The sequence below is a fragment of the Pomacea canaliculata genome, linkage group LG3 (assembly GCF_003073045.1).
Source record: "Pomacea canaliculata isolate SZHN2017 linkage group LG3, ASM307304v1, whole genome shotgun sequence".
Taxonomy (NCBI): Eukaryota; Metazoa; Mollusca; class Gastropoda; order Architaenioglossa; family Ampullariidae; genus Pomacea; species Pomacea canaliculata.
Genome location: NC_037592.1, coordinates 10460843 through 10485089, shown reverse-complemented (window position 1 = coordinate 10485089; position 24247 = coordinate 10460843). Strand labels below are relative to the sequence as shown.

Here is a 24247-nt window from a genome sequence, read left to right as displayed (position 1 = left end):
TATGTACACGAGAGAGAGAGAGATGAAAATTTCGTCCTTAGATTTTTAAGGTTGTCGGAAGCCATCTATTAAAAATTTCAAGAATTTTACACACCTTCTGCATAAATTTTTTTGTTTTTTTGTTTTTGATAATCCATAAAATTATTCTAATGATTGGTAAATTGACATCCAGTAAGCAATAGACTGTAGTAACGTTTCAAGCAGCTTGACCCCAGAAATTGTAAACTTGTGTCACTAGGCTGTTGGTTCTATGTCAACTCACTTCAAGAACAGGTCAAAGGGTAAACCAGTGCCACTCGGGTTAACTCACCACACTAACCGGTAAAGTCGTCACAAGAACATAGCAGTTAATAAACAGTTCCACACGCTTCAACTCACCTCAGGAACATGTCGCACACCTTGACATTCTCCGTCTTGATGGCGTGCAGCAGAGCCTCCTCGATGGTGTCCATGGAGCTCTTCTCCAGCAGGTACTGGATGCAGTCGTAATGCTCCCCCAGCACAGCCAGCTGCAGCGCCGTGCGGCCCAGGTAGTCGCGGCAGTTGATGTTGAGGCTGCCGTTCTCCTCCACGCACTGCTCCAGCGACACCTGGTGGCCGGTCTCGGCTGCAGACAGGAAGCGCCTCTCGGTGTCCGTAAGGGGAACGTCCCCGAAGATGCCCCGCACCACCCTCTCCACATCCGTGTTCTCTCGCCTGCTGTGCTGCCGCTTGTCCTGCAGACCGTTGTGGTGGTGACTGTGTTGCTGATGCTGCTCATGCTGCGAGCCGTGGTGGTGGAGGTTCTGTGGCAGTTCTTTGGTGCCTGGAGGATGCTGCTTGCTGTCGCGGGAGTTCTTTCTTCCAGCGTTGAAGGAGAATTTCCTTGTCAGGGACGTGCGGTTCATCATGGTGATGTCAGTCTGGAGCTCGATCTTGCAGGAGCTGTGCAGCCGGCTAATCAGCTTTGAGAGATTCGACTCAAGTACCTCTTGATATTGTTGAAGTTTGCCTCCAGACTAATGTACACGGCACTTGTACTAGACATTCATTCTGATTCTCTCCTTCTTCTCTTTCTCTCCTTCCCCCTCTCTGGTGTCTTTTATCTTGTTTTGATATATCGCAACTGATTTTGGTACAAGATGTGTCAGCCTTTGTTAATTGTGAATTTTCTGCCTGTTAGAAGCTTCAGAAAAGCTAAAAAAAAAAGACAAAGTTTACAAGGCGAGTTAATATTTCGCTGGAGTTAAACGGAAGCCTTCCACACGAGCCCTTGAACAAACAGTGAATAATGCTCACGCTTCAGTAGGGGTTGGCATTAAAGACAGCTGCTTCTAATGTGGGTTTTTAATCACTCATTGTATCATTTTCATGGCTCACAACTGGACTTTGTGTAGTCTTCAAACATGCCTTGCTCAGTCAGCCTCCTCAGACCATGTCTAGCTTTACAGAAGAAACAAGTCCTTTCTTACAACTGGTGGAGAGAGAAATCCACTTGTGGCAAGATATCATTCATTGTTTTTATACAGGGTATCCTCATTAGTCTTTAGTGCCCAAGTTAGCTAGAAATAGTATTCCTCGTATAGGTATATTGTATAACCTTTATACATAAACTTTGTTGAATATTGTGAAGGTAGACACGGACACATGACACAGTTTCCTGGAGTGGAATAGTGGAAATGTTCAAGAACAAGCCGGCTGTAACATTCAGTTTCGTACACATCATCATCAAAACAGTTAACAAACTGAATTTCTAATTTTTCCCTGAATCACATTAGCCACAATTTTAATCAAAAGTCTTTGACTGGCCTTTGTGACAGAACTTCAACATCTTCGTGTACAGCTACACTGGAGTGTCTGGTGGAAGAGTGAAGACTGGAGGGTTTCTAAACTCCTGAACCTTTGACAGAGCCCTGACATTGTTCTTTTGTGTTTTTCACCTGTTTATGCGATTTAGAGAACATTATCTTTTTAGCAGTCGGTAAAATTATCTTAGATCCCAGCAAGCGCTGTTGGGTCTGTAATGGCTCCTTTACCCTCGAAGAACAGCAAAAAGTAAAGGTCGGAATAAGAGCATCGAGGGAAGGACCGGCTCTTGGAAATCTGGAAAGCAGGAAATGCACTCTTCAGAAAGTAGAAATTAACTGTATACCCTGTTTCTATCATTAGCCAGCCCTCTTCTCACTATTATTGGAAAACAGACTGACTTCATGAGAAAACCCGAAGCTGTCAGAAATCCGTTTAACTCCCTGGGACATCGGACGCCGTTAGAAATCTCCTCTCACTTTTGGAAACAATAGGGCGTAGAGTTTCCTCTCAGCACCTGCTCAGGTATTGTGACCTTCTCAGGTGTGCTGTCTGAGCCGATGTGTCGGTGTACGTCTGACAGGGACTGCGGATGGGAGTTGCTTTTTTTCACTAGACTCAGGTGCTTCCCCCGCCCTTTGTGCCAAGACAGGCTGGCTGAGTCTGCGAAGGTGGCTGGATGTGGGTTACACGGCGATGCTTCTCACCTGCCTGTTGGTACCAAGGTATTAGTATCTGCAAGGGAAGTCCGGCCTGAAGAAAGAGAAAAACATCGACAGGTTAAGGGTCAAGGACATGAAGAGTTCGCACAACAGTAAGGGAAATGGTGTCTGAGTCTGTTGAAGAAATGTGAGGGTGAGAGAGGGATCCGTCGCAGACCATGATCAATGACAGGAAAACAAGTCGAGACAAAGGGAAAGTAAAGTTGGCGCTTGAAAATGAAGTCCTGCGAGCGGTCGTGCAACCTAACATAAGCCTGGCCTGAGACTGTCTGCCCCCAGCGCCCCCCCCCAGCGCCCCCCAGCGCCCCCCAGCGCCCCCGCCTGAGGTCTTTTGGAAGATTTAAGGGCTGTCTGAACAGTCTGCAAGGAGTAAGCCTTTCATTGCATATGCTTACGTTTGTTGACAGTCTTCCACTTCCTACTGGGCCTTCCACTGGCCCACGTGAAGGGACATCTTCACTCTTTATCTGATTTACATTCTTCACCTGTTGTGAGACACAAGTTCTTACTTTGGTTCCAGAAAAATTGGAATCCACCTTTTAACATGACGTCCCCTAGTCATAGTGAACCACTCACAGTTTATTTCTCCTACGGATGTAGTCAGTTCATGCTCTTTTTTATAGCATCTTTTTAAGTTTTTGTTTAATGTTCTCATGATACCGTTGGCAGACAAAACAATTTCCTGAAAAAGATTAATAAAGATATTTTGTGTCTGCGTTTATGGTTTTAACACTCCTGATCTTGTTCTGCTGTTATGCTTTTATTTTTTTTTTTTAGATGTGTTTGTTATTTAAGTACCCTCTTATTTGAAAACTTATTGGGGTATTTTTATTTTGTGTGGGGGAGGTGAACACCGCTCATGCTTTTAGTGACATCCCTTGCTCTAAAATTAATAATAATGACACATTAAAATAATAAAACAAGGAAGAGTTGAATAATTGAACTGTCGGACATGGGTACTGCTAACAAAGTTACAGCCAATGGGAGAGCTGTGAAAATATGTTAATGAGCGCTTCTTGTGACCATCCTTTGACAGAACTCTTCAGTGCTGAAGATACCAACCCTCCTATGAGTTCGTCGCCTGACGACATTCTTTCCCTTGCACGCCATCATAAAACCTCATTAGGTGTATTCATGGACAATCGTGAAAATTAACCTTTTTCTGTGTGAGTGGATTATTTTTTAGGGTTGGGTTGTTTTTTTTTCTCAAATGAAGTCAAGACAACCAGGAGGAGACAAGCCCCGGATGATACTTTGCACCGAGGGTTACTCCGTGCGGTTATCTTATGTCCGACTTCAGAGGCTGTTTGCGGCATCCTCGAATTTACTTATCAAGTCGCCGTTTTCCGACTTGAGGTTTATTCACAGTGAAAATTTGTAAATTTTTACTCGTTTTACCTAAATAAATTATTCTTCTTATGTTTACATCTCTGTGTGCGGTGGGGCGGCTTTCAAGGATTCCCTTTCCTGACTCAACAACAGACCTCTTCCGTGTGTTGTGTATCTCCTCTGACGCTCGCTATTATCGTTGTGTAAAAAAAACCAACAAAAACAACAACAAAAAACAGCAAGATTATAAAACACGATGAAGAAGATCGCACAGAACTAAAACAAAAGAAAAAAAACAAAAAAAAGAACAAGCAGAACACCAAAATAAGAACAAACACAAAATAAGAGAGAATAAAGAGTAAAACATCTCGGCCTGAAACAAGAAATGGAAGTCCTTTGAAAAGCAGTTAATTGTTACTATTTTTAGCTGAATACATGTGTGGGCCCAGGTCGCAGGAAAGGTGAAAGATAGAGTTTAGAGGTCATCGAGTTCTCTCTGATACACGATCCAAGAAATTTGATGTAGGCAGTCTGGAATATTTGATGTAAGGGCAACAGCTGGAAGAGACAAGTCGACTTCCATTTCGCTAATAAACAGCCCGCAAGAGAAGCCAAGTCTGGTGAGAAGCACAAACCAAATGTGATTTGTTCCCCCTTTCCTCCCACTCACTCAAACAAACAGGCAACGCAAAGACCGCCGGTCCAGACTAAACAGTTTTGGGGAACGAAAAACAAGGGACTTTCTTGTAAGCAGCCTCCGACCGACGCGGCAGGACAAGGGTGGGAGGTCAGTCACGTGAGTGAACGAGGAGCTGAAGGTGGAGCGAAGGAAAGAGCGACTGAATCGGTCTAATGGCGCTCATTCGGGTATCTGGCCGCTACAGCCCTTCATCTCGCAAAGTGTCGCGAAGTTAAACGGGATTAGGGATCGCCACAAACGTCACCACTCCATGAGGTCAAAGTCACACACATCTTAGAGGTTTACGTCGATGATACGGCCATCGATTCTTGTTTATTGATTAACGTCTCTGCAGTACGACGTTTAAACAAACCAACGAGCCAACAAACGAACAAACGAACGAACGAACGAACAAACGAACAAACAAACGAACAAACAAACGAACCAACCAACCAACCAACGAACCAACCAACAAACCAACCAACGAAACCAACCAACCAAACCAAACCAAACCAACCCAACCAACCAACCAACCAACCAACCAACCAACCAACCAACCAACCAACCAACCAACCAACCAACCAACCAAACAAACAAACAAACAAACAAACAAACAAACAAACAAACAAACAAACAAAGGCTGCTAAATTCCCCATTGACCTTTGTCGTTATTTTTATTTCTGTTCGTTGTTTGATTGTACAATGAAAATTAAAGATTGCACTTGTCTGGTTTAAAGAAAAAGTCTTGTTTGTTTATTTTATTTTTATTTTTATTTTTATTTATTTATTTATTTATTTTTTCTTTGCTTCCTTAACCTGTTTTCTTCGTTCCCTATTTCAGCCATAGTGAACTGTGTCCATAATGACAAATTAAGGTAAGAAAAGGTGATTCAATTGTTAGAAGAGATGATTGAAGTGGGGCGGAGTGATATGATGTCTCCTCCCTCAACCATGTGAGTCGGCGTACACATTGAGGGAAGGTGGGAGGGTGGCAACTAGAGGAAGTTTGTTTTCGGACACCCGCCTTCTGCTTGAAAGAAGTCAGCAAGACATCGCCTGAAGATTGCTCTGTGGAATTTCATGATTGATGAAGACTGTGAGGGGAGGCTGTCACTCCGCAAGAACCACGAACTATTTCTCAACGCGATCTGCCTAATAATTTTAAAATCTCTCCATACTTTTCGAAGAAATTTTTTTTTTGTTTGCTACTAACATTACTTATGCCACTAATGATAAGTTTATTAAGTGTGGTTACTTATCAAGAACAGTTGGTGTTTTTAGCGAGCAGGTTTTTAACCTTTAAAAATTAAAGGAAATGCTAAGAGTTCTAACATTATAAGATGCTGAACTCTTGGAATCATTTAAGTAGCAATGAGTCTATAGTGGTAGAGACCATAGTAGAATCAGATCCTAAATTTAATAAATACAGTATGTGATCACAAAAAATCAACTTCAACAAGTAAAACTAATCATTTTAGACATTTGAGCTTGAATTTTGCGAATATAATGTTGAGAAAATATCAGTTCTATTTTTAGTTTGGACTGGCCGAAAAGTCAGAGACTGATATGCAAGACTTTTTCTGGCAGTGATATTTCTCAGTAAATGTGACAGGGCACCAAAGGACATTAAGATGCTACGGCAAAGACGAAGACTACGAGAGATAAGCAGTCATTTCACCCGGACTTTGGACGGTCACACGGTCAGACAGGATGACCTCTGGGGTCACCAGCAAACGTCAGACACCACAACTGTAGTAAGTAGACTCTGTGTGTCCTTCTTACATTTTCCACCAAAGGGAAGTTCTTGGCTCGAGGCCTCTGGACTGTGTACACATGATAGTAAATATTTGTATAAAATCTAGAATTTTATAAATATTTCAAACAGAACAGATGTCGTCGTATGAAATGATGTGTTCGAATCCTCACTTAACGTCAGGACAATATTTCTTCCATAGACGTACTCAAGTACCCACTCCATAGCTGGGTCAACTGATGATGATGATGATGATGATGATGATGATGATGATGATGATGATGATGATGATGATGATGATGATGATGATGATGATGATGATGATGAATCTTGTATGTGAACCATTTTCAAGGAACCGCGTGTCTAGGTTTTAATTGCCCATTTCCTACATTCATAATTATTTCGATAGTTCAAAGCTGTTCTTATCTTTCTTATCTGTGACATTGTCGGCGATGTTACGTGAGTCGTGTTCACTTGATTACGCATACAGCGCCAGTTATCTGCCCCTGGCCTGGTGCTTGTCTGGCTGGATGATCAGCTCCAATGTGAGCGCCGAAGGGACGAATGCCTCCGTGCCTTGAGTAAGTGATTGACTTGAGGCGTTCATCCCAAATGTTGATTTGTGGCACGAAGCCATACAATCAAAACGCATTTCGATCAGCCCCATAATCCAAATCTGGAAATGTTCATCCACGAAGAATGGAAGAATTGGAAGCTAGCAATAGCAACACGCTTATGAGATTTCTCGTCCGCAGGTCGGATTTAAAGACCTACTAGAGTGCAAACAACCTTTCAGACAACAGAGGTGAGCAAAACAGTTTTTCCCGAAATCTGAGCGAGCACAAGGTACAGGTCTGCTGAAATCATCATCCAGAGAAAGGGGATGAAAACAATGATTTTAGTAATGTCTATAAATAAGCAGAATTAACATGTGGTTCCTGCTCTTTCATTGGCTGTAACCATGACAACCCAATTTTGAAAAAAAAACGCACTCGTGTAGACCTGTAATACTGAATTCGGAGGCATGCATGCAGGTTTGGAAGTGAGACTAAGGGGTTATTTCCGGTTTTTGACTCTTTGAGATTATTTCGTCCATTGATGTTAACCGTCTGTTATTTCTTTTGAAAGGCAGTTTATACACCTATTTGATATTGGCAGCGTAGAATTAATTATGTATTAAACTATGGCATCAAAATGTAATATTCAACAACATTTTAGAAAACTGTAATAAATAAAATATCATTCTGTTTCATTAAGATGCATTTTCCGATATTCACAACACTTATGTAAGACTGTGTCACAGAAATGTTGTACACGTGTATAACGAAGTAAGCGGGAATTAACGAACGATGAGACTTGGAAGGAAATAGCAAGGAGTTCTTTGATGTTTGTCCTGCTCTCTTGTCTTAGTTACCTTAACAAAAAGTCTCATCTCTTGGCTCTGGAGACGCGAAGGTCGTTCAGGTTGCATCGACATTTGCCACCTAATGATGACCAACTGTCCTTTGTGGATGTTCCCTGCAGGCTGGCAGACGAAAATGTCAGATGCATTATCTCTCTCGCACCACCTGCCCCAGAGCCAAACTTCTGATCCCTTCGGTGCCGCCACTGAAGACTTTCACTCGAAAGTCCGCTGAAAACACAGGAACTAGCGCATGACACCCGACACGTGACCTGCAGTTTCCCGGGCGACCGTTAAAATGGCGGCGCAGCGAATTTTTTTTCTTCTTTTTCACACTCTCACCCCGTCAACCATTTCACCACAACTCGCCTTAGGTCAGTGTAGCAACGGTCACTTTCGTCTTCTTCTTGTATCACTCTCTTGTATTCTGAAGGTGAGGAACTCGGTAGTACTGGAAACCTTTCCTCGTCAAATAATTCAAAATTACGAAGTGTGAGAAGTCTCCCAGTACATATGTGCTTTAAACAATACTCTTACACGTCTCAAGACAGCAAAAGGTCTTGTTATACATATAACCGACAAGCAAATTAATCAGTATCAATTGTAAGAGTCTGAGTGATATTTTAGAGGTTTGAGTAAAAAGGTTTTCGAGGCTGACTGTCTATTTGTTTTGTTTCGTGCGGGCATTGTCCTTGACTGAATTTCCGTATCATCGTGGATAGCTGGGGACTGCATGGGAAGAGGAAACAGAAGTAAAGGTACTTCATATACTTTGCACATTTATCAGTAAAGCAGACGTTGGAGGTAACCAGTTCACAAGATTCGTCAGAATCGGTCTCCACGCGGCAGTCCATTACTCTTACGAATACGCAGCGCGCGCTCCTAAGAGTTAATGTGAGACTCGCATCTCTCGCTTGACGAGTTGTTAGATGGAAAAATCATGAACAAGGAGTTCCCCTGAGGTTTGGAAGTCGTTTCAGAGCAGCTTTGAGACTGTCCATCGTGAGGTAGTGGAGAGAAAGACAAAGGAGAAAACGGAGAAGATGCTAGCACAAAGGTTGTGAGAGTTCGCACGGTGCTGGAGGATCCAACATCATGAATACCACGTGACAGAGCAAACCTACACCTCACCACTTTCCTTTCCCTTGTTGGGCGTCTTCTTGTCGATAACCATTCACTCATTCAGTTTAATTCTTGTACTTTGTTGGTAGTACAGCGACAACAGCGAGTTCAACTATCTTCTTGTTCTAAAGTTGAGGGTTCGATTCTCAAATCGTGTCTTTTGAATGCACATTTAAGTTTTTTTAATTCTTGATTTTTTTTTATTATCTTAGCTCGTTAGGTCAAGAAGTATTATCGAATAAGCTGCGTTATGGTTTGCTAGGGGTTAGGGTTCAGGTTATGGTTTAGGTTGATTAAAAAAATCTATAAAAACAAAATAAACAATGATGTACACATGTTTCTTTAAATTCAGTAGGAAAGTCTTAAGTAGATTGTTAGAGTTACTCGTGTCTGCAAGATGGAAATGTGACCTCGGTTGTCCAGATGGGGGTTAGGAGATGTGCGAGGAGGGGAGAAGGGTTGAGGGATGGTTGCGGCAGTCGGGTTGAGATCGATGACAGGAGAGGACATTGGGAGGTGGCGATAAGGTCGTGAAGGGCATTACGGGGGTTGCCTCTACCCCAAAAGCACAGGCCTGACTACTCCTGCAGACCCGACGCGAGAAACTGCGAGAATCTTCTGTCAGGAGAAGTCTGGGAAGGACGCCGCCACTAAACCTCGCGAACCTACAAATAGGAAGTGAGAAACGTGCGCCATCACGCTTGGGTGGGATGGACTCTGGACACAATCACAAATAAAACTTTCATAACACACACACACACACACACACACACAATCAATATGTTTAGCGTTTTCTTCTTTTCAGATAATGAATCATTATTATTACAGAAAATATACAAACTTCTTCTGGTGTTCGCTAACTTCAAATATTGTTCTTTTTTGTATAACGAAAAAAATGTTTGAGGACTTCCAGCTCCTTTTGTTTATTAAAGCTTTGCTGTTAATATACAGAGACAGGACCTTTACCCTAGAAACCGAGAAAACTGCAGGGGATGACAGATGACTGGTCGCTCCTCTGTTTACTCCTGTCGCAGGCTCGCAGCTTTGAACGAGTGCGTGCAGACGGTGACTAAGTAGGTCGGCCGTAACCGGCACGTGACTGCGAGCTGTTGCTAGGTAACTGAGGGATGATCCAGCTCCTACCCTACTTAAAGGTCTAGTGGAGCGCAATTTCTTTTCTAATGACTCAGTGAAAGATATTATTTTTCCAAATCGGAATGAATAAACCCTATTCTGCTCTCGAGATACAAACTGTCCCATGCCCTGGAAAAGGTCAAACGATGAGGTCACATTTGCTCACAGATGCCCTGACTAAAGTATGATCTCTGATCTGTTTGCTGTTTCCTTGACATGGTAAACGAATCCTTGTGTAACCCTGATGTCTGTGTTGTTGAGCTCTTTCTAGACATTGAGTATGGGTGAGTTGTATACGTACACTCAGGCTTGATTTTCTTCTTGCTAAGGATGCAAGATGGCGACCTCTTAAACGTCCTCCAATGACATGAAATCGTTGGCATCCTAGTCCAAAGCTAACCCTGGAATAACAGTCTCTACTTCATGATTACAGACCTTGAAGTGAACATTTTCTATCTCTCTCTCACATTCACGCACAGAGATACCTGTTTACAACCTAATTTCCTGGCTATGATTATTACAGACTTGCTGTTGCAGCCAAACATGCTGATCATGAGAGATAACAGGATAAAAGAAGAATGGAACAAAATAATGTACCCAGTCCTCACAATGATTTCGAACATTTTTATTCCTTCTTTTTAGTTTGCAGAGTTTTAGCTTCTTTATCTGCCGGTCCGTGAGACACAGGTAAGTATCTGCTCACGACAACTGAAGGTGAGTCGAACATTAAAGTAAAGTAAGCTCAGAGCTGTTAACTGATAAAGAGAGCGTTGTCTGCACGTTGAGAATCGTCAAAATTCATTTTGTTCTTAAAAACAAAATCCAGGCGATTGACCCAAATACTAAAACTCCAGGCCGCAGTAACTGTGAGAAGTGCGGAGGAGTTGCCATAACAACCAACCACCTTTTGTGACGTCAGCAGCAATTAGTTTTCGACTTCATTCCAGAAGAACATGCCAGTGTATCCCGCAAGCGCAGAAAAAGAGTTGTTTGCTTAGATCTAGGGAATTAGTATTGTGTACACAACTAAACCCAGACATCTGAAAATAATTTTGTTCTAGAGTTACCCTTGGAGCAAACTGCGCGGAGAGCTGGAGTAGGAGACAGTTAACATGTCTATAGCTGCAAAGTGCAGGAAAATTTCTTTTATAAGACGAAAAAAAATCCAAAATATAGTATATATAATATTATGTAACTGGGCAGTCCTGTCCTTTGATATATAGATAGTAAAAGATGATAAAAACGAATAAAGGGAGGTAGAGAGAGAATGAAGGATACAGATCAAAAACGTTTTCAAGCTCCACCTTTCATGGCTGTAGAACACCAATGGTCAGGATAAAATGTCTACTTTCCACTGTGGTTAGAAATGGGACTGGCCATGATCTGCTGACCAGACTGAGTAGCCACGACTCCTATTCATGAAGGATGTGTACACAGTGAGGGGCTATGTGGACTGGCTAGCCCCAGATAGCGGCTCCAACCCTGAGTTCATGGACTCGTGGGCCGCTTCCCACGTTGTTGTACCAGCCGGTATTTAATCGGCGGACAGCCTGATTGATGTAGTTTAACCAAATTTTGCTAAACCTGACAAATAAAGTGGACAGATATAATGATACAGTTAATGTTGGGTAAACATCGTTTTCATAGAGTTCATCATCTGAATGTGGCAGACGCCATCACAAAGCAAAACTTTACAATCCCTCATTTTGGTTTCATCCGCTGTTTCCAAAGAAAAATAAATTAATATTTTTGTCATCTAATTCTTGTTTGAGGGACATAACTTTTTCAGAGTTAATAAATACGACTTACCCCAACTTTTATCTTATTTTTTCGATTTTTAAAAATATTTCTCATTTTAGTTGAAAGTTTCAAGCCTCACTGCTTGATCTACAGAGGCATGCCTACCCTGTAGGTAACCTCGCCTTCTCGATATGTTTTGTTTTTAAATCGAGAGGTAGTTTGTCTGTCGGGGTAACTTAATCAGCTTGTTCCCTATCCACTTCAGTGCAAACTTACTCAGGGGTAAATTATCCATGTCCATGAGTACCAGAGAATGCACTACATCTGGTTTTTCCACAGATTTATATATTTTTTTTCTTTACATGTGCAATCCTCCTCCTCAAGTGGACACAAATGGAAGTACAGTAACAGTTATAAAATAAGTAAAATAAAACAACTGTTGACCTGCACTAGTTAATTACAGCAGAAAGAACTATGGTGATTATATGTCTCTTGCTTATCGACTACATTATCTAAAAACCCCTGAGAAGAAATCCTTATATGTTGTCGGCGCCTTTCTTCTACCTGTCTTCCTCGATCACGTCAGATTATCGTTAGCGATAAAAATGAATCCACACACACACATACTCTTTTATAAGTATACATACATCATTTCCAACCCACATACTCACCAAGTCCATTCACAAAGACAACTGCAGGTCACACAAACAGTTGAGTGACGACATCAGGGACAAAGGTCAGAACTACCATCACACGCAGACAGACAGGAGGTCCGGTCTGATGAGGTCGCGGTTTGGTCACGTGACTACCTTATCCTTAACAGTCATGAAGAAGGAAGAGGACGGGATGCTATCAAACCAGACCGCACTACTAATCACTGTTTCTGTGTCCCAGACCCAGGCTCTGTAATTTTTTTATTTGTTATCTCCGCCGAGTGCTTTAGAGATCAGCAGCGTGCTATCCAAATCCTTGGACAAAATTCTGGCAACCCCGCATTTCCCCCCAAAGGAAATGGACTTATCTAACAGCGGCTCTTAGTCACACAGTCTGCCGGGACTCCAAGACATTGTCAGCTGAGTAATGGTTTGACAGTAGCAGACATAAATACACCGTGGTGCACCGCTAGCTTTTGCACGCAAGACACCGTTACACGATAACAGACCGTTAGGTCCATTGTGTTACGCTCTCATGCTCTCTGTCTAGTGTCCAGAAGGTAATATTTCATCAAAAATATAGTTTGTAGTTATCAGCCTCCTTACAAAGCATAGATATCTGACATTTATTTTAAACCATAAAACATTTTTTTCGAAAAGGTTTGAGCAAGTCATCTCTGTATCGTATACATAAGAATAATACTAATTAGAACTTAGATAATTACATTGCAAGCCTGTCGTCTGTCTTTGAGATAAAACTAATGATCCATATTGATGGATTCTGCCTTAAAAACCCGTTCACCAGCCAGCCGCCACTCATTATTGCACGCAAGGATCACGTGTGGTGGGACGTGCCACGTGACACAAACCTTTTGGTTGTACATTCGAGTTTCATCATTAATTAGAAGAGAGCCGCCATATTTGAGAATGACAGTGTCGTGTCAGAGACGGTGCTAAACCACTTGATGCCATTCAGATAATGTGACGATGATAATAAGAAATTAAAAGCGACTATCGATAATATTTTATTCTCATATTTCGTGCAGCAGACGGAGTTTTTCTGGTTAAACAATATCGGGGATGGAGACCGGAAGTGACCTCCTAGCGCCTGCAGACAGTATGGCGACTGGAACTGAAGCAGACTGTTGATAGCAAGAATTAGACTAGTATTCAGTCACACACACACACACGTGCACGCACGCACATACGCACGCACGCACCCACGCACGGACGTCCGTGAGTTCTATCCCCTCTTCTTCTCTTTAAGACCCAATTTTTCCCAACTTACGAAATTAGTTGTTTACTAGTTTCTAGTTCCAATGTCAACAATGTGTGTTCATCAACACTGTCATGTACGATGACGAACAAACACCCACACAGGCAGACACACACACTCGCCCGCGCGCTCTGTAGGTAAAGATGAATGTGCGAATAGCGAGAAAGATGAGTGGATAGGTGGGTATAAAGTGGGGAGGCGAGAGCTGGGTGATTCAGTGACTTAAACTTCTCAAAGATTTATTTTTATTTTTTTGTACAACACCTGTATGACGTCAGCGCTTCACTTTCATCTACTGTAATCTACAGTGACCTGGATAGTCACCGATAAAGAATCTTCCAAAAAAATGATAAAATAAAGGAATGAACCCTGCGCACAAGATATTTATAACAACACCAATCACACCACAAAAGAATTCTGCCAAATGGCTGTAGATAAAAACTATATATTTGTGGCGGTGACGTGGGTAGTGGAGTCCCGCAGCAGTTGCTTGGCGGGCAGGAGAAACAATCGGTGGTTGTGATGTATGTTGTATAAATCTCCGACAGCCATTGACGCGTTCGAAACCTCCTCCAGGAATGTTAGAGGAATCCATCTCTCCATCCATCCAAAGACACTCTCTAAACAAACACTTCCTCGCTTCCTCTCTCTCTCTCTCTCTCTTTCTCCAACCCTCTCTCTCTCTTCCCGTCTTGTTCTCTGTCTCTCCCTCTTCATGCGACATTCAGCTATTTCTTTTCTTGCGTCAGAAATTCTTGGGGGCCATCTGACTCGTGTCAAGACCAAAATATTTAAAATATGTCTGTCCGCTTGTGTTCTATAGGAAAACAAAAGCTGTTACTATAAAAGGAACGAATGATATGAAAAACAAGGGAAGTAAACAAAAAAATAAAATAAAAGGGAAAAGATGAGATTGATAAAGAGGATTCGGAAGAGATTAACGGAGATGATTTATTGGTGGTGAACTGGAATAGCTGAAAGAAACATGAACAATCGAATAAATAAAAAAAGGAGGCTCACAAACATGCGAAGGATGATGAATGTGGGAAGGTAAAGAAAAAACTAAATGACAGACAAACAGACAGAGAGAAACAAGCTTCTAGTTTATTGTAGCTAAGACTAACCCACGTACACACTCACGCGCTCACTCACTCACTCTCTCATTCAGCCATCAGATAAAAGATTGTTAGGCAGTCGCTTTCTGGGACTCGAGCTCGTGCATCCGTTAAACGCTCAAGAAAAGGTGAAAGGTTAAAGGGCAAAAGGAGAATCAAAAGCACCCAGAGGGACAGCCCTTTAATCTTCGCGATATAGTGAAACATCGAGCGATCTGATAAGGAGTGATCATCCCATTCATCGTTTGGGTTTTATTTTCTGGGGGTCAGTGGGGTAGGAATCTACACTTCCCTTTGTACCCGGAGTCAGTTCCAAGCAGGTTGTTACGGGTGTGTGTAGCTGAGATCACGTGACGCGATGGTCTTTATACTTCCAGCTGAAAAGGACACCGCGTCTGGCTCCACTGTTAATGATATTTATATCAGGAAGTACCCGGGGTACAAATGGTGATTGTCAGCGAAGCAGATCAAAGGAATCGGGGAGGGGAGTAAGTACGTTGACTGTTTGTAGCGAAGGAGGAGATAAAAACTACTGAGGTGTTTACACGTTCCCCTCGTCAGACACTTCCTCTGTCTCTCTATTTCGGTTTCTCTCAGTGATACCCTCTCAAATAACAACACTGTCAAAGTTTGTTTCGCTTCATGAAACTGGCTCCCCTTATTCCCCAGTTCTGGGACCCTCCCTGACATTTGGAGTCACCGGTAACATCTAAGATGCAGAAAGTAAATATGAAAAATCATCATCATCATCATCACACTCTGCTTGATATATATAGAGAGAGTATTAAGAATGGAGTAGCCTCGTTTATTCTCGTTTATTTACTCCTGCTGGGATGGCTTCAAAAGTCAAACAATGCAGAAGGAATCCAGACAACAAGTTTGATTGATTCCAATCTGGTTGAAATTGTCTCCGATATATTTTAACTCACGTGCCAACCTATGAATCTCAAAAAGCGAGCAAGTCACACAAGCGAAAGTCGGTCTGTGTTCCTCGCTTTCTTCTCTAGACTTTCTGATGTGCTCACCATTTGGCATCGAGATAGAGACTCGCAACTACTTATCTCACCAGCCCCGCCTGTCGCCACACTTTGAGTCAGAAGGGACTTTCCCTTAAGGTACTTCTGGTTATGAATCATATGTTTATATCGTCATCCTCTCATCGTTTATGTCGGGCGGATGGATGGAGGGCATTGGGATGATAAGCGAGGAAGAGACCATTAATGAATCTATGTGTGTGTGTGTGGGTATGTTTGAGATGTTGTGTGTTTTCATATTTGAAACAAGAGAGAAATAAAAGAAAGGGAAAAGAAACATGCTAAAACAGAAGAAGAGACATTCAGTTTGACTGGTTTATTTGGTGAACCAGACTCAGTGAAGTAACGTACACTAAAATAAACACCACTAACTATTTCTAACACCCAATTCGAGCAATTGATAAAATTTATTTGTAATGTCATTTATTATATTATTCAAAAGGCAACTGTAGCTAAGCACTTTATTTTGGTACATTTTACTGGGATAATTCACTCAGTTTCATTTCAAGGCAGAGTAAGGCATAAGAGCATTATGTCGGTTTATTTGTACAGATCCCTCCGCAGATGGGGAACTCTTTTCTCTTATCTAACAAAACTCTAATTTGATCTCATCTTGTACACAATGGAATGGCATCCTTCTCTCGTGTCTGTCTCCTGGAACTGGATCCTGTTGTAGCCTGTCCTTAAACAAACCCGATTGTATTCCCGTGACTAGCTCGTGGAACCATGTTCCTGTCTTGGCCTTTCACTAATGGAACCGTACATGATAGAATAAGGAGGTCGCAGAATGAGTAGTACGCAAAATGAGGAATATGTAGAACCTTGCTGCAATGGCGAAGGATGTAACATCACTCCACGCACTTTGACAAACTCAGATCACAGGCGAATGGTTACGCATGCGCTTGAAGTCAGAAAATTCGCTCGAGCGCGTGAAAGAAAAAGAGAAAGAGAACGAGAGCGAACTGCAATACTTTATAGGGGGAGCATTGGCATCCGAGGCGCTGGTTCGATACCCGTGTGACGCAGCAAACCTTACCTAATCGACTCAGCTCACTCTGTGAAGGGTTGGGGAAGAGAAGGCAACGAGGAAGAGGAGATGGATCCCACCCTCACCCCCCAACAACGTAAGAGAAGTTAGGGGACAACTTTACTTTCACCTTTGACAGTATGTAAGGATGAAATACTGTATTCTTTATTTATTTATTTATTCTTTATTTATTACATCATCATGTTAGTACATAACATGATGAAACGCTATATTTTTCTTTACTAAATGATTAAGTTACCGCATGAAATGGTGAAACGCTTTGTTTGTTATTACTTAATGATCTGTTGCTGTACACAAAGTAAATAAAGTTTACAAGCAGTCCTGTCCTTAATTATTTGTACACAATCACATGTATCAATACGCCATTATACTTACTGTCCTGCTGTCCAGCGTGGTGATACAGCTTCACATCAATGTCTCCTTACAGAATTTATCACTCCTGTCGAAATTCGCCTCTCCAAATTTCTAATTACTCGTGTCGCTACACACACACGCACGCACATCGTGGTCCAGATTCGGATTAGTTTTTTTTTTCTTTTATTTCCGTTAAAGTTTTATTTATGTATATAGATGTTTTACGTGGCACACAGTCCAAAACAAAGATAATGAAAGGTGTAGAAGGCGGACGACAGCCCCATCAAGCTCACAGCCCGCAAGGCCCACACGCCGCCGACGTCCATGGTTCGGGCCTGCAGTGGCGGGTGGCAGACACAACGTGATGCACGCGCACAAACATGCACGTGCCGGGCTTCTGGGCGTGAAAGGGGCTCAGGCTGGCTGCCGAACGCTGCTGTTAGCGGCCAGACTCGCGTGCTTGCTGTGCTGCTGTAGTTACGGTCTGACGCAGGCCCGCCGCTGTCTGTGCCGCCTGCCGCGTGCCGCTTGCCGCCTGCAGAACACAGCTGGTTTTCACTGTTTGAATTTCTTAGGACATCTGAGGTTTGTTTTGTTTTTGTTTTGTTTGTTTGTTTGTTTGTTTTTGTTTTGTTTGGTTTTTGTTTTCTTTTTTGGTTTTTTTCTTGTTTTTTGTTTTTGTTTTGTTTGTTTTGGTTTTTTTTTGTTTTTTTGTTTTTGTTTTTTTTTGTTGGTTTTGTTTGTTTTTGGGGAGTGGGATATCTGATCCACATGTGAGATATCACGGTTTTTTTTGTTGTTGTTGTTGTTGTTGTTTTTTTTTTTAATCCTACACTTATGGTTGAGTTCTTCGGTGCTAGAATGACATCACTGATGACCCTGGTGCACTTGATAGTGGTGTTCACAGCACTTACAGTTACACCACTGGCGACCCTGGTGCTGCAAGTCCTCTGTCGGTGTATTAAAGATAAATGAGACATGTCTTGAGGAACAAGGAGGTGGGAGAAGTGGATTACAGTTTAAAGGTCAACAGGATCTGCGGGATTATCAGGATTGACTGTATTAACACTCTGACATCACTGCATTTTAAAGCTTTTTTTAACCTCCCTGACATTTAAGGCAAAACAGAAGAAATCGTTACACTTGTACAAGTCTGATTTTTGTACAAGTCTGATTTTGGCTGAAGGAAAGAATGATGAAGGAATACAGCCCCAGTTCTTTATCTCGCCAACAGTCAATACAAATGCTGGGACAGAGGCAGTGACATAAAGAGAATATATACATTTATTTTTCATTGCTATGACCCTTCTCCTTTGTCCGCGCGCGTGTGTGTGTGAGTGTGGGGTTAGGTGGGTGTGAATGGGTTTGTGTCTGCGTGTGTGTGTGTGTATAAAGGTGCGCATGTGCGCATTGTGTATGAGTGCTTGTATACGTGCCTCACAAATTGCCGAAGCAAGAGTGGACGCCTTATAATAATTATTAACTTATTATTATTTTATCTCTTAACGTTGGAATAAGGAAAGCCGTTCTGCCACACATGGCGACGAGAGGTGCTGGCGAGATAACGGGTTGAGGCTGCAGGTCGAGAAAACAAAACGCAGAAAGCACTTTATTTTCTTAAGACATTATTCACACTATTTAATATTTCCCACAATCTACTGTCTGTGCATGGTGATAGACGGGAATAACTCTTTCAGATTGGGAAACATTTCTTATTGTCCAGCGCTCACTCACTCCCAGCCACAGAAAGAGAATTCCGGTCGTAAACACTTTCTCCTCAATCGTCAACGATTATATCGCTCGCCTCAGTGAGAATTGTCAGCATCCACAGACATGCGCGCTTCCGAGCACTTAAACCAAGAGCATGGATGTGCTAAGCACCCGTAAATACATCGGTACGTTCACCCTTCACCTCTCCCCTCCATCACTCCAGTCTTTCCGGCGCGAGCGGCGCGTGACGCGGCGGAAGTGGATCAACGAGGTGACGGCGAGGCGGAACGCAGTAGAAGCTGACGCTGTTTATATCGTCGCTACGATCGGTCCTTTCATCGGCCTGAGAGGAGATGGAAATTCTGGCTTTTTTCATCCTCATCCGGGGCTAACAGGTTGGGGCGGGGCAACAGCTGGCCACATATTGTGGAATGTCTTACTTTCCCCTCGGGAGGGAGACTGGAGGGAGGTGAGCAGTGTTTGTGCGGAGCTCGTGCTTCATCCCCGTAGTGGTGTGACTACTTGGCCTGGAAGCTGGTGACAGCAGCTGGTGCTGACATGCGGCGGCTGATTGTAGCAGACGACAGGAACGTGGCACGTAAACAGAGCGTCCATCTCACGACGTTGACGTCGCGCGGAAACGAATCTGTTACGCTCGCCCTACGTCTTCACGTGACCTGTGGTGGTGAGAGAACGAGAGAACTAGAGACCATCCCTGGCTTATAGCGACGCAGAGAAAAATACAAGATGAGAAATGGACTAGAGAAGGGTTTTAGGAGAGAAAAAGAGTGAAGGAGTGGGTTGAGGACAAATAGAGTGGTGAGAGGGGAGATAAGCAGCAGTGACAGTCGCAGCAAGAAAGGGACATAAGAATAAAGCAATAATAAATCAGGACATTTCTTCAATTGCCTTACACGCCAAGAGACCAGGGGCCAGAGGCGATAAGCCCACCCAGTGCACGTAATCATTTTCGATCATTGCAGGGAGAGGCCAAAATGGCCGCCGTAGATTAACCCTCCGGTCTGTCTAACAAACTTCTTTGCCTGCCACCTTTAGTCATGCTCGACTGGCCGTCTTTGGTTTTCTCCACTACGTTTCATTTCGTCATTTGTTCACATGCTTTTTGTGTCTTTCGCTCTTGCTTTCTCTCACTCTTTATTTCTCTCCTCTCCCCCTGTCGCATCTTTCTTCCTCCACCACCTCTCACTTCCTGTCTTTTTAACCATGATATGAATGAATGGGCTTTTCTCCACTCAGAAAGCCGACAACAAATGGCCTTAACCTCACTAAACAACAAATAACAGTGAAATCAATAAAGGAAACGTCTTTCTCTGACACAGCGAAGAAACGGGAGAAATAACGAAGGGAGAGAACTCCATGAAGCGCCAAGATAAAAGGGAGCTAATTAAAACACACAAAAAGAAAACAAAGGTGACAGTCGCTCGAGATAAAGAAACTGAAGTGTACTCATCCATGTTTAGTTGTGTTAATCAGCAGATTGCGTACACCAAGCGGTGTGTCCCTAAAGAGCTGGCAGCCTCCACCACCGCCCTGGCAATCTGTTCCAGTCCCCTAACCTCCATCTTGAGGCTCAATCCACTTAGTCGTGGGTCACCTTGGCGCCATGTATCCAGACCCTCTTGTCTTTGAGCCATTCCCTATCATTTTGCAGCACTTGTCTCCATTTTGAGGTGAATATCACTAATTTTACATTTCTCCTCCTTACAGTGTCTGTCTTCACAGATCCCCAGCAGGGTCAAAGTTCATGAGCGCCGTTCAGTAAACTAATGTATGTTGTCTGCTTCGCTGCATGGGGTCCGACTTTACATGTTGTGTTTATCCACATGACACCATCATCCACTTCATCTTTTTCTGCTCTCTTTCTCCTGCTACAAACATCCCATAATGATCGATAGAACCTAGTGGTCGTACGTGAGACAGCTAACTGTAAGTGGTTCATCGTGTCTTGTACATTTTCACTATATTTCTCGCTCTCTACATTTCCATTACTAGTTCTACACTCTTCTTCTTGGTCTACATTGTCCTCGAAATGTATATTACTCTCAAGTTTTACATTACTTCTAAACATCCCCATTATGTATCCCCGGTTCTAATTCTTTCTGTCCACACCTTTTGCTTTCTGGTGCTGATTTTTCCTTTACTTTCTGATTCTTCTGATTCATACATGCACCTGATGACCTGATGGCAGTCAGCCCCTAGCTTTACAGTCCGTGACGACCTGGCACTACCGATAAGTCATTATTTACTTCCCCCACTAACATAAACAAACATATGAGTTGATTTCCCTCCACAGTATGAATTACTACATTTCAGACGAGTCCTGCTCAGCACTCAAGCATCTTCAAGCAAGACAATCTGCCATGAACTCTCGTCCTCATCGCAGGCGAGATTCCCACAAGAAAACTGATATATCCCTCGTCATTTTGTGGTCCAGGGGGCCTGGGGAAGATGTTGTCCATCGCGGAAATAGCCCATCAGTCAAACTGTGAGGTCGTCTGGCCGGTTGTCTGGGAGGTCTTTCAAGTGCTTCTGTGAATGACCGAAGACTGGCAACCTACCTCAGTCCCAACTCCTGTTAGTCTCACTGATTGGGGTCCTGCGATTGTACAGTTTGCTTCATGACCACCCTGCACCAGGACGCCTTGTGTGACTTCAGGTGTCGCTGCAGGGGTAAGGCTTTAGAATCGTGGTGAGAACTCACAAATATCAGTCAGTCACGTGGGCAGGCAATCAAGATGGATAGAGAGATAGATAAGTCCACGACAAACAGTTCAGAGGGCGGCACACACCTCTTCCATCATATAACTAATTTATCATGGGCCTTGTCCACACGAGCTGGGGTAGCGACTGTTTAGCATCGTCTGCAGCTGGACAGCTGTCGTTGGTGCCTGCGACGTTCATTGAATTCCAGAACTTTTGCCCTCCAGCTGCGACAAAAGGTCAGGGACGTAAACATCCAAAGGTCATCGCTTGGCTGACCCCTCATTTCATGTCTGAGCAGTGAGCAGAAAGAGCACGATGTGATACAGCATCCAATACAGACGACTGCGTAGTCTTGACAATGTTTGACAATGGATTCCTTCCTGTCTGGCAAATTAAGCTAAAAGCAATTTAGAGTTTTATTCGACATGTTTGCGACCGAACTGACATGGTGGACAGATCTTCAAATGATCAACCGAATGAAAGTCCAGTACAAGTCAATGCTTGAGACTATGAGGGCGGGAAGAGAGAGAGAGAGGAGGATGAGGAGGAGGGAGGAAGAAGAATAACAAGGACGTAATCAGAAAAATTGGAGAGGTGTCTTCAACAGCATCAGCAGCAGCTGCTAACAATAGAACAACTGAAAAAGAACTATTCCAGGACACGAACCTCCGACAATTTGAAGGCAACAGACCTGCACCTCTCCACTCTCCAGAGTGGCCGGTCGTCTGGCCAGACGGATAAATGAGTGCAGCATCGATCTACGACCGTTACCTTACTCTAGCGGTCACGTGGACAGTCGGCCCCTTCGTGTTGCCTGAAAGGACGAGTTAAGAAACAGCTTTACGAGCGCCAACGTTGGCGAGGACATTTGGCGGAGAGACATTCTATCCGACCTCACGGATGTTGTGCAACAAAAAATGACTTTCTTGCATGTTCTGGGCCTGACTTTCCATTCTGATGATTGTCTGTGCAGTTCTGTTTCCATATCAAGGCGATTTGACTTTTTAAAAAGGTTTTAAAGTTGTGAAAATATGTTAACCAGCACTAATGTTTCTCAGACACAATGACGGCAAATCTCAATCCAGTAATAAAAAGTCGCTCGACAGAAAAATATTGAGAACTACTGACCCAGTCAAAACCCGCTCGACAAGGAGGTTAAGAAGCTGACAGGTGAACTCACTCTTCTTTCCTGTACATGAGGTCAGAGGTCAGGATCTCCCAAATCTGAAAGAATGAGAGACTAAAGCAATGAATGGACGAAGTCTCTTGGCTTGTTTGCTTGTTTGTACATCATCAATGATCTTTAGTCTTGAAATATATTTCCCTATGAACAATTTATTTCTTCTATACATATATAGAATATATGTAACATTTACTGTAGGATGCTTTGTACAAATACCGCATCATTATATTTAAACCACCACAGTGGGAATCGAAAGATTTTTTAATATTTATTTTTATCAAACCGAGGGTTATGGATGAAAAATATTTATAATCTGTTTAATATTAGTGTTATTTACAAATTTGCTTAATATTAGCATATATTTATACAACTTTTTGTATTAGTGATTATTTATAAGCTGTTTAGTATAAGTGTATGTTTACAGTATGTTATAGTAGGGTTTATTTACAATGTGTTTAACAGCAGTGTTTATTTACAATTTGTTAAATATCAGTTTTTGCTTACAACTCGCTTAATATTACCTTATATTAAATATTTATAATATTAGCTTACAAATACACAATAAGTTTGATATTAGTGTATATTTATGAGGTTTTTTTATTTTGTTTGTTTGTTTTTTGTTTCGTTTGTTTGTTTTTTGTTTTGTTGTTGTCGTTTGTTTTCTTTTGGTTTGTTTTTTGTTTTTGTTTTTGTTTTTTTTTTGGCTACTGACAGTAGTTAGTAGGTTTGGATTGACAACAGTGAGCTCCCAGTCACTTCACTGACACGAAGACCAATTTTTAGTATCAGCGCTCAGTTCGTTAAGAGGGTGCATAACGTCCAGCCCACCAAGGGTATTGCAGATTTGAGTAAACCTATCCACGTGAATGTAAATTAAGCGAATAACAACAATAATGTAAATTTTGAGGGACAAGCAAGGAACGTCCATTAGGGGGACAGACAGGACATATACGAGTACATGATGGGACAGACGAGTCTGATTAGTGTCGGCTGCCCACGACCTCTGAGGACGGTTTGGGAGACTAATGTATGAACGTGACCTTTACCCCATGTTGATGGTTGACCACTTCCGGTTTGATTTCGCCTGTTGATGCGCGTAGCGTTCTTCGAATATGGCCACTATTTTTGTTGTAATGATTGTCGACATTGTTTAGTGTGTAGCTCAGGCCTACAGTTATTCAACATTATCCTTTGATGGATTTCCAAAATATGAAAAAATGAAAAAGTTTGGTTGGTGAAAACTATTTCGGTGTTTGAGTTTATTTAAGCGCTGCAAGCATGTCTGTGTGTTTAGAATGTGTGTAGACAAGTTGTAAATGTTATGAACTCCATGGGGAAAAGGTATGTGTGTAGTAAATAGTCATGATGATGATGATGATGATGATATGATGATGATGATTGTTATCACATTCAGTTTCATTGAAGTGACTATGAGGAGTGCCGATGATCACTGAGGATCATGCGCTAAACTTCGTGCTGTGTAA

The 24247-nt window shown here is 42.5% G+C and overlaps 1 protein-coding gene across 1 annotated transcript in view; it reads right to left on the bottom strand.

The window, feature by feature from the left end:
* Positions 1-17804, bottom strand: part of LOC112558840 (short transient receptor potential channel 3-like) — a 54539-nt gene extending 36735 nt beyond the window's left edge. The window contains exons 1-2 of the mRNA XM_025229540.1: positions 17168-17804; positions 379-2538 (exon numbers count right to left, since the gene is read on the bottom strand). Coding sequence (XP_025085325.1) covers positions 379-890 — 512 coding nt within the window. The 5' untranslated portion in view covers positions 891-2538; positions 17168-17804. The remainder of the gene's footprint in view (positions 1-378; positions 2539-17167) is intronic.
* Positions 17805-24247: the final 6443 nt, after the last annotated feature.